This window comes from Phoca vitulina, unplaced genomic scaffold (genome assembly GCF_004348235.1).
Source record: "Phoca vitulina isolate PV1807 unplaced genomic scaffold, GSC_HSeal_1.0 scaffold14, whole genome shotgun sequence".
Taxonomy (NCBI): Eukaryota; Metazoa; Chordata; class Mammalia; order Carnivora; family Phocidae; genus Phoca; species Phoca vitulina.
In genome coordinates this window covers 30,818,349-30,829,066 of record NW_022589717.1, presented here as the reverse complement: position 1 = coordinate 30,829,066, position 10,718 = coordinate 30,818,349, and the positions used below count along the sequence as shown (strand labels likewise).

Genomic DNA, 10,718 nt, shown 5'->3' with positions numbered 1-10,718 from the left:
CCCTCAGTTTGTTTCCTGAGATTAAGAGTCTCTTATGGTTTGTCTCCCTCTCTGGTTTCGTCTTGTTTCATTTTTCCCTCCCTTCCCCTATGATCCTCTGTCTTGTTTCTCAAATTCTCCATTTTTTTATTGTATAATGTCTCACGGTCATTAAGACCTGGCTTATGTCTTAATGTCTAGATAAGTTACCCCTACTCAGTTCCCAGATAGCATCAGGTGCTTAGATCAGTCACAGTACTTATCATACTTTTTTATCATATTTGTTTCTCTGCTTATGTTTCCTCCATTACACATTGAGTTCTTTACAATCTGAGACTATGTCTTTTTTTTTTTTTTAAGGATTTTATTTATTTGTCAGAGAGAGAGAGCACAAGCAGGCGGAGCGGCAGGCAGAGGGAGAAGCAGGCTCCCCAGTGAGCAGGGAGCCTGATGCGGGGTTCGATCCCAGGATCCTGGGATCATGACCTGAGCCAAAGGCAGACACTTAACCAACCTGAACCACCCAGGCATCCTATCTTTTTTTTTCTTAAACTCCTAGCATTCAGTAGACTGTCTGCCACATTGTAGGTATTCAATAAATTTTAGTACTGTATGTTAATGGTCAAGTAGTATAGATTACATTCTTTTTTTAAATTTTATTTTAATTCCAATGTACTTAACATACAGTGTTAAATTAGTTTCAGGTGTACAATATAGTGATTCAACATAGATTACATTCTTGACCAGCATGTGGAAGTTTCAAGAAGGATTCCCTGGTCCCATAAATACTCAGTATATCACAGAATTTAAAAGGCAAACAATATCTTCCTATAAAGCTATTATTTTTTGTTGCAGTTTCAATTAAATAAGTAATGCATGTCTACTATGTACAAAATATTCTAGAGGATGTCCTGATACATAAAACAGGACCTTCCAATCTAATTGTCTAAGGGAATTAATACAGTCATGGTGACCAGTGCTGATGTCACACAAGGGAAATATGCACTGGGTTATGAGTCATCCAACTGACAGTACCAAGAGGACAACTTGAAAATTAGGGCCAACACTGGGAGTGATATTCAGGTAGGTGATAGGTAAGGACATACATCCTTAAAAGAAAGGACCAGTGGAGGTGTGCCTGCTAGAATAGGATTAGAAGTCAAGAGATGCTTGGAGACAAGTTTGCAGTCAATAATTTGGGGCACAGCTAAGACTTGGTTCATGTAGTAAGGAAGTGATGCTAAGCAGAAAATCCAATCAGAGCAAACAAACAAAAACATAGGAGCCCAGGGAAGAATTCAGGGTTGGGGGAAGATTAACTGCATCAGACTGGGCAGATGGTACTAGAATAGGAACATCATGAGCACTGCAATAGGCTGGCATTAAATAAAAAGTAAAAGAACTAACAAAAATTATCTCACATCCTTTATCAATACATACACATGCACACATGCTCTCATTAACATTTATGTGAGAAAATTGAATGAACAATCAGTTGACTTTAAGTGATGAGGAATACCCTTGATAATGTGGTTGATAATCAGCTGAAGGTCTTAAGAGCAAAAACTATATCTCTCTATCTATCTATTATCTATCTATCCATCTATCTATCTATCTATCTATCTATTATCTATCTATTATCTATCTATCTATCTATCTATCTATCTATCTATCTATGTATCTATCTATTCATGTATCTATCATCTATCTATCTATCATCTTATCATCTATCATCTATCTAAATCTCCTACTGGTTCTATTTCTCCGGAGAGCCCTGACTGATATGAATGTGATGTCTTTCTGTAACAACTAAAGAGATGCCTGGATGGTTGAATAAAAATCTTTACATAAATGACTCCTCTAATGTGAGAACCAGTTGCAAGTAAGCTGTGTTAAAAAACAAGTAGAAAGTGTAAAACATCTTCTTTATCCACTCAGCTGTTGACAGCATCTCGGCTCTATCCACAGTTTGGCTATTGCGGACATTGCTGCTATGAACATTGGGGTGCATATGGCCCTTCTTTTCACTACATCTGTGTCTTTGGGGTAAATACCCAGGAGTGCAATTGCTGGGTCATAGGGTAGCTCCATTTTTAATTTTTTGAGGAACCTCTACACTGATTTCCAAAGTGGCTGTACCAACTGGCATGCCCACCAACAGTGTAAGAGGATTCCCCTTTCTCCACAACCTCTCCAACATTTGTTGTTTCTTGCCTTGTCAATTTTTGCCATTCTAACTGGTGTAAGGTGGTATCTCAATGTGGTTTTGATTTGAATTTCCCTGATGGCTAATGATGATGAACACTTTTTCATGAGTCTGTTAGCCATTTGTATGTCTCCTTTGGAGAAGTGTCTGTTCATGTCTTCTGCCCATTTTTTGACTGGATTATTTATTTTTAGGTTGTTGAGTTTGAGAAGGTCTTTATAGATCCTGGATATCAGCCCTTTGTAGTGTCATTTGCAAAAATCTTCTCCCATTCTGTGGGTTGCCTTTTTGTTTTGTTGACTGTTTCCTTTGCTATGCAGAAGCTTTTTATCTTGATGAAGTCCCAAAAGTTCATTTTTGCTTTTGTTTCCCTTGCCTTTGGAGACGTGTCTTGAAAGAAGTTGCTGTGGCCGATGTTCTCCTCTAGGATTTTGATGGATTCCTGTCTCACATTGTGGTCTTTCATCCATTTTGAGTTTATCTTTGTGTATGGTGTAAGAGAGTGGTCGAGTTTCATTCTTTCGTCACTAGAAGTCCAATGCGCTATCCATTGCACCACAGAGCCACCTGAGTTTCATTCTTCTGTATATAGCTGTCCAATTTTCCCAGCACCACTTATGGAAGAAACTGTCTTTTTTCCATTGCATATTTTTTTCCTGCTTTGTCGAAGATTATTTGACCATAGAGTTGAGGGTCCATATCTTGGCACTCTATTCTGTTCCACTGGTCTATGTGTCTGTTTTTGTGCCAGTACCATGCTGTCTTGGTGATCATAGCTTTGTAATATAGCTTGAAATCAGGCAACGTGATGCCCTAGCTTTGTTTTTCTTTTTCAACATTTCCTTGGCGATTCAGGGTCTTTTCAGATTCCGTACAAATTTTAGAATTGTTTGTTCTGGCACTTTGAAAAATGCCATTGGTATTTTGATCAGATGGCATTGAAGGTATAGATTGCTCTGGGCAGCATAGACTTTTTTTTTTTTTTTAAACAAGCTGTGGCCAGTTTTATTAAAGGAAAATTTTGCATGATTTACTTTTCACCAGTCTGTTCTGGCATGCTTCTAATGATATCAGAATCACCTGGATCAATGATAGCCAGTGTGCATAGTCTGTAGTATTTCCCACATGCTGTGCCCAATTCAATATTATTGCCACTGTAGTGATGGACGCCAGTTTTGGCCAACATGGCATAGTATTCTATTTCAGATTTCCTCAAGGCTGGGCAGTTGTTGGCGAGGATGACCAGTTTCGCTTTGCCATGTCTGATCATTTTCAGAGTCCGCTTGTACCCCAGCACGTACTTTCCACTTTTCATAACAAGCTGGAGCCTGGAGTTGATTGACTCCAGTGACTTTTTTGTCTTCTTTGCAGCCACCATCTTCTTGCCTTAGATGCAGGATGGCCCCAACCAAGAGCAGCCACCAAAATGGCCCCAGCATAGACATTTTAACAATGTTTATTCTTCCGATCCATGAGCATGGAATGTTCTTTCATCTTTTCGTGTCTTCTTCAATTTCTTCATGAGTGTTCTGTAGTTCCTAGAGTATAGATTCTTTACCTCTTTGATTAGGTTTATTCCAAGGTATCTTACGGTTTTTGGTGCTATTGTAAATGGAATCGATTCTCTAATTTCTCTTTCTACAGTTGCATTGTTAGTTCATAAGAAAGCAACTGATTTCTCTGCATTGATTTTTGTATCCTGCCACATTACTGAATTGCTGTATGAGTTCTAGGAATTTGGGCGTGGAGTCTTTTGGGTTTTCCACATAAAGTATCATGTCACCTGCAAAGAGAGAGAGTTGCACTTCTTCTTTGCCAATTTGAATACTTTTATTTCTTTTTGTTGTCTGATTGCTGTTGCTAGGACTTCTAGTACTATGTTGAACAATAGTGGTGAGAGTGGGCATCCTTGTCGTGTTCCTGATCTTAAGGGAAAGGCTCTCAGCTTTTCCCCATTGAGAATGATATTCACTGTGGGTTTTTCATAGATGGATTTTATGAAATTGAGGAATGTTCCCTCTATCCCTACACTCTGAAGAGTTTTAATCAGGAAAGGATGCTGTATTTTGTCAAATGCTTTTCTGTATCAATTGAGAGGACCATATTGTTCTTCTCTCTCCTCTTATTAATGTGTTCTATCACATTGATTTGCGAATGTTGAACCACTCTTGCATCCTGGGGATAAATCCCACTTGGTCGTGGTGGTTGATCCTTCTAATGTATTGTTGGATCCTATTAGCTAGGATTTTGTTGAGAATTTTGATGAATGGATAAAAAAGATGTGGTCCATATATACAATGGACTATTACTCAGCCATCAGAAAGGATGAATACCCAAATTTTACATCAACATGGATGGGACTGGAGGAGATATGCTAAGTGAAATAAGTCAAGCAGAGAATGTCAATTATCATATGGTTTCACTTATTTGTGGAACATAAGGAATAGCATGGAGGACATTAAGAGAAGAAAGGGAAAAATGAAGGGGGGGAAATCAGAGGGGAGATGAACCATGAGAGACTATGGACTCTGAGAAACAAGCTGAGGGTTTTGGGGAGGGGGTGGGGGGATGGGTTAGCCCGGTGATGGGTATTAAGGAGGGCACGTACTGCATGGAGCACTGGGCGTTGTGCAAAAACAATGAATCATGGAACACTACATCAAAAACTAATGATGTAATGTATGGTGGCTAACATAACATAATAATAATAAAAAAAGAAAGTATAAAGCAAAAGGAGAGAATGTTTTCCAAACCATTGAAAATGCACTCATAAATAAATAGAAACTATATATGAGAACATATTTACCCACATTTAACAAACATAAGCATACACACATACACCTCCGCCACACACACACACACACACACACACACACACACACACACACACACAGAGTTATGCCAATACCACTACCACAAGGAACCCACCTAGACTGAACCAGTTTGGAAAGGTGGAGTTCTTCCCTTAGGGCACCTCTTGGGCTAATGTGGTTATAGAGAATAGTCAGAATACCTATGTTCCAATCTAGTTCTGTGACTTAATAAGTATGACCTTGGGCAAGTTATTTAACCTTTTAAAGGCTCAAGTCCCTAATCTAACTAATGAGTATTATAATAGTACCTAATTCAAACAGATTTACTGTAAAGATTAAATGATGTAATCCGTGTAGTGTAAAGCGTTTAGCAGTATGTAAGTATTTAATTAATGCTAGTTCTTATTGCTGCTATTATTATTAAACATTAATTTTATTCTCTTTCAAAGATACAACAATAATATTCTTCATATCAATTAAAAGAATGCAATTGCCTTGTGTTAAGTATTGGTAGGCTAAAATCCAAACTGTTGAAATGTAATTTGTATAGAGATAAGGTGACTATCTTCTTTTTGTCTGCAGTATGAAGGGTAACAGTAAAAATGCAAATAGAATAAAGGTAATAAATGGAAATGTTGGGAAATAATACTTAAATTGCATAACAGCTTTTTTATTATTGTCTGGTAAAGAAAAGAGAGCTCCACGAATAAGTCACAGATGTGTCATTAAAATTAAGTGAAAATTTATCTTTGGGAAGTACTCTTCAAGGTGATCTACAATTTACATTATAAGTGAGAGGAGATATATATCCTAAAACTTCCCTAATTATTGCTCCCCTATAACATATTTTAAAGTGCTATGGGTTTTTTTAAAAATCCATCAAACAGAATTTAAAAGCAATCAGAAGAAAATTTCTGTAAACTCCTTTTGCAACATCCACCACCCATGCCAGCACTTTGAGCCCATATATTTTGCCTTCCTTCCTATTACTGAGATGCAATGTCTGCCTTCCCACCTATTACAGAGATGAAACACCTCATCAACTGGCCGGTTCTTACCCGGTGCACTAGACCCTGTATTCTCTCTCATCTCATCTACCCAGGGATATCACCCCAGTGCTGAGTAGTTCCCTCCTGTCTCTTTCTCCAATGTCATCAATAAACTCTCTCTCCTGTATCATTCCCATCAATATAACTGGACTTTTATGTCTCAACCCTAACATATAAACAAACAAAACCCAGAAAACCTGTTGACCTTATTTTTCCATCTATCTACTGACACATTCCTCTGTTCAATTTTACACCAAAACTCCTTACTAAATTCACTTTTCCAAGCCCCACCCCCTATCCTCCTTAACTTACTCCAATCCAGCTTTTGTTCCCAGCATTCCATTTAAATGGTGATAGCCAAGGTCACCAGGGACCTCCACGTTGCCGAATCCTGTGATCCTTTCTCATCTCAAATCTAACCTTCTCAGTGGCATCTGGCAGAGATGCTCATTCACTTCTTCTGGAAACTCCTTCTCCTCTTGGCTCCCAGAGCTACCCTCTCTTGGATTTCTCCCTGGTCTCAGGCCACACTTTCTCAGTCAGTGTGGCAATTCTTTTTTCAAACACCAACTGAAGTAATGGCTCGGAGTTCAATCTTTAATCTTCTCTATCCACACTCTTTTATATCCATAATTGATCTGATATATGTTCTGTATTTTGAAGAACCCCACAATTACATCTTCAGCTCTGACTTCCCTTCTGAATTCCAGATTCATATATTCAACATCCAATTTCCTACTATACAGTCTAATAGACATCTCAAACTCAACATATCCCAAACTGATCTTCTCAGCCCCCAAACCCATACACCTTAACCATAGTGTTCATCTCAGTCAATGACAGTTTAATTCTTGCATTTGTACATTGACTCTTTTGACATCACTTAATTAACCCTTCTCTTTTTCTTATAATCCATATCTCATTTCATCAGAAAATTCTATCTTTAAAATGTATCCAATGATATATTTGTATCAAAGCAAAAATTGCACTGGATGAAGTATGAGAACCACACTCCCTGCTGTATGTTTTGGCAATTGTGTTTTGGGCACCTAAATATATACCTTCTCCTAAAAAATCTTAGAGATTAAGATACATCTACCTAAGACAAGAACAATTAATATTTACATATTTTTATAACTTTGTGTTTCTAATATTAATGTTTAATAATCTCTTCAAAATATCATGTTGAACTTTTTTTTTAATATTTTAAATTTTTTAAAAAGATTTTATTTATTTGGGAGCGAGAGAGAAAGCACAAACCGGGGAAGCAACAGAGGAAGAGAGAGAAGCAGGCTCCCCACCAAGCAGGGAGCCCAATGTGGGGCTCAATCCCAGGACCCTGGGATCATGACCTGAGCCAAAGGCAGATGCGTAACCAACTGAGCCACCCAGACTCCCTTATGTTGACCTTTAAACCAATCCCTAGTAGAACACAGAAGGGTGGGATATGTGACTGGAAAGACATGTAGGAGAGGCAGCGGAGAAGATTCTTTGTGCTATCCTAAGGGTTTGTTTATGATTATGTCTCTGCACTGGGGGCTTTCTGTTGGAATTGAGCACTTAGGGAAAAGTGCAGGCTCAGACCATTATGGTTCATCACATTACTTCTTTACTCACTCCCAGAAGGGACAGACTTAGGCTTTGGCAGGGCCAATACCCATAAAGGGTCACTTAGTTGAACATTTTGTGTGAGTTATTTGTCCATTCCAGAAAGAGAAATAAAGTATTAACATTCAGAGAAGGTACAAGTTTATTGCAGGGATTTACAAAAAGGTCTACCTAAAATGGCTTTGTGATTTTGTTTTCCATTACATAAATGGGTACCACTAAAATTGTCAACACTCTCATAGAATAATTATTGTTCTTTCAATTTCCATCATGCTCTGTCTAGTACATTTTATACAGTATGTAACATTTATTTACATTCATTGTATAATATATACATTTGATCCATACATGTGTATACTTATATTTTTTCTTATCTTAGAAAAATGTCCTTTTTTTAGCTATTATACATATAAAATATATACATAGACTCGAGAGAAACTTTGGTGAGCTTAGTTTTGCTCTTTATGTCAGCATTCAGTGTGAAAGACTGTGTATTTGCAGGTCCCAGAGCTAGATTATTTTATTGTTAATCCAACACCATTGCTTAAAGATTTGGGACATCCACATACTCTTAGGCCTTTCCCCTGTCCCCAAAGAGGAGTACAGGTTTGCCTGAGCTAATCAAGACAATTCCACGGAATTGCCAATGATCCCTTTAACCACAGGTATCCTGGCCAGAGGAACTTATTCATTTATTATTTAAAGATTTTATTTATTTATTTGTCAGAGAGAGAGAGAGAGCACAAGGTGGGGAGGGAGGGAGAAGCAGACTCCCTGCTGAGCAGGGAGCCCGATGTGGGACTCAATCCCGGGACCCTGGGATCATGACCTGAGCCAATGGCAGATGCTTACCCAACTGAGCCACCCAGGGATCCCTGGCCAAAGGAATTTAAAGCGAAGTGTGGTGCGGCTGAGACCCACTCACAAAGTGTGTAACATCCTGCCTTAGAACATTGTTGTGTGAGTCGATGATGGTAGATGGGGCTGCAGCCATCTTAAGAGTGTGAGGGAAAAGCCAAGAGGATCACAAAATTTGGGGCTAGAATTCTAATTCTTTTGAAATTTAACCCACCATGGAACTATGTACTTCCAGACCTTTTGCTATATGAAATAATATGTGTTCTTAGTGATTAAACCACTTTGAGTAAACTCTTCTGCCTTTTGCAGCTGAAAGTATCCGTAAGAATGTCCATGCCCTCTTCCCACTGTTTTTAGGCAATCAGAACTTGGGGAAATTCTTGGTACAGGTTCTACCTTCCCCCAAAATGGGCCTGAGATTGTATGAATCAATGTGTCAGAGTGTACTATCATTTCACATTTCACATTAGTCATGACAAACGAAATGCTACTGGAGGACTTTGACATTATTTTTTTTTAAGATTTTATTTATTTATTTGACAGAGAGAGACACAGCGAGAGAGGGAACACAAGCAGGGGGAGTGGGAGAGGGAGAAGCAGGCTTCCCGCGGAGCAGGGAGCCCGATGCAGGGCTCGATCCCAGGACCCTGGGATCATTACCTGAGCCGAAGGCAGACGCTTAACGACTGAGCCACCCAGGCGCCCCTATTTTTTTTTTAAAGATTTTATTTATTTGACAGAGAGAGACACAGCGAGAGAGGGAACACAAGCAGGGGGAGTAGGAGAGGGAGAAGCAGGCTCTCTGCAGAGCAGGGAGCCCGATGCGGGGCTCGATCCCAGGACCCCGAGATCATGACCTGAGCCACCCAGGCGCCCCAAGGACTTTGACATTATTTAACCAAGCAAATAGCATGGGAAATGTGCATACTGCAATTTTGTTTTATATGCACACATATAAATACTTTTTCAGATACTCCAGGTATATGTATTACAGAAAATTCAGTAGTTTAAACAATTTTCTTTTAATCACTTCTTTTTATTCTTCAAAAATCTCTTCTTGTTTCTTAAAACAGTTACTATCATGAATATTATAGATCTAAGAATTTTCCTGGAATTTCTATGCAATAGTTTTATTTCTGTTTCATTGGCCAGAATTTGGTCATACGGCCAGTTGCTACAAAGAAAACTGCGAAATGGAGTATTTATTCTAAGCCTTAAGGCCCAGCTAAAAATAAGTGGTTTTATTACTAAGAAAGAGAAATATAACAGATACTGGAAACCTCTAGCAGTCATTGTCATATATCCTTAGTTTGATGTGAGGCAGTTTTACTTTTGCTTATTTCATATATCTCTCTGCTCGTTAGAAAATTAAATTGAAAATATTAAATTTCAAGTTCTCAGAAAACTTGAAAAATATAGAAAATTCAAATGTAAAAATAACTATTATAATCTAATAAAAGATAACTAACCACTGTTAGCATTTTGAGAAATGTTTTTACAGAACTTTTCCTGTTTACTAACATATTTTTCTACACAATGGCACCATCCTTCATTGTCAGTAGTTCTCTCTCATCTCTTAGCAATGTGTTACAAATCTCTTCCCCTGTAAATAAGTATTTTCTGCAGGATTGTTTTCATGGATTTTATCTTAGAAATATACTATCATTAAACAGTTGCCTATTGTGCTTCCAGGCTGTGGCTATTATGAACATCCTAAGATGAACATTGTTTTAGTTGGCGAGGATGCAGAGAAAGGGGAACCCTCCTACACTGTTGGTGGGAATGCAAGCTGGTGGAGCCACTCTGGAAAAGAGTACCTAGGTTCCTTGAAAAGTTGAAAATAGAGCTACCCTATAACCCAGCAATTGCACTACTGGGTATTTACCCCAAAGATACAAATGTAGGGGTCCAAAGGGGCACGTGCACCCCAATGTTTATAGCAGCAATGTCCACAATAGCCAAACTATGGAAAGAGCCAAGATGTCCATCAACAGATGAATGGATAAAGAAGATGTGGTATATATATACAATGGAATATTATGCAGCCATCAAAGGGAATAAGATCTTGCCATTTGCAACGACGTGGATGGAACTGGAGGGTATTATGCTGAGCGAAATAAGTCAAACAGAGAAAGACATGTATCATATGACCTCACTGATATGAGGAATTCTTAATCTCAGGAAACAAACTGAGGGTTGCTGGAG

General features: G+C 38.4%; 1 protein-coding gene across 1 annotated transcript; it reads right to left on the bottom strand.

The window, feature by feature from the left end:
- Positions 1-3,215: 3,215 nt before the first annotated feature.
- LOC116637573 (60S ribosomal protein L30-like) lies at positions 3,216-3,563 on the bottom strand. Its single transcript, XM_032413075.1, has one exon. It carries the CDS (start codon positions 3,561-3,563, stop codon positions 3,216-3,218), a length of 348 nt encoding a protein of 115 aa, XP_032268966.1.
- Positions 3,564-10,718: the final 7,155 nt, after the last annotated feature.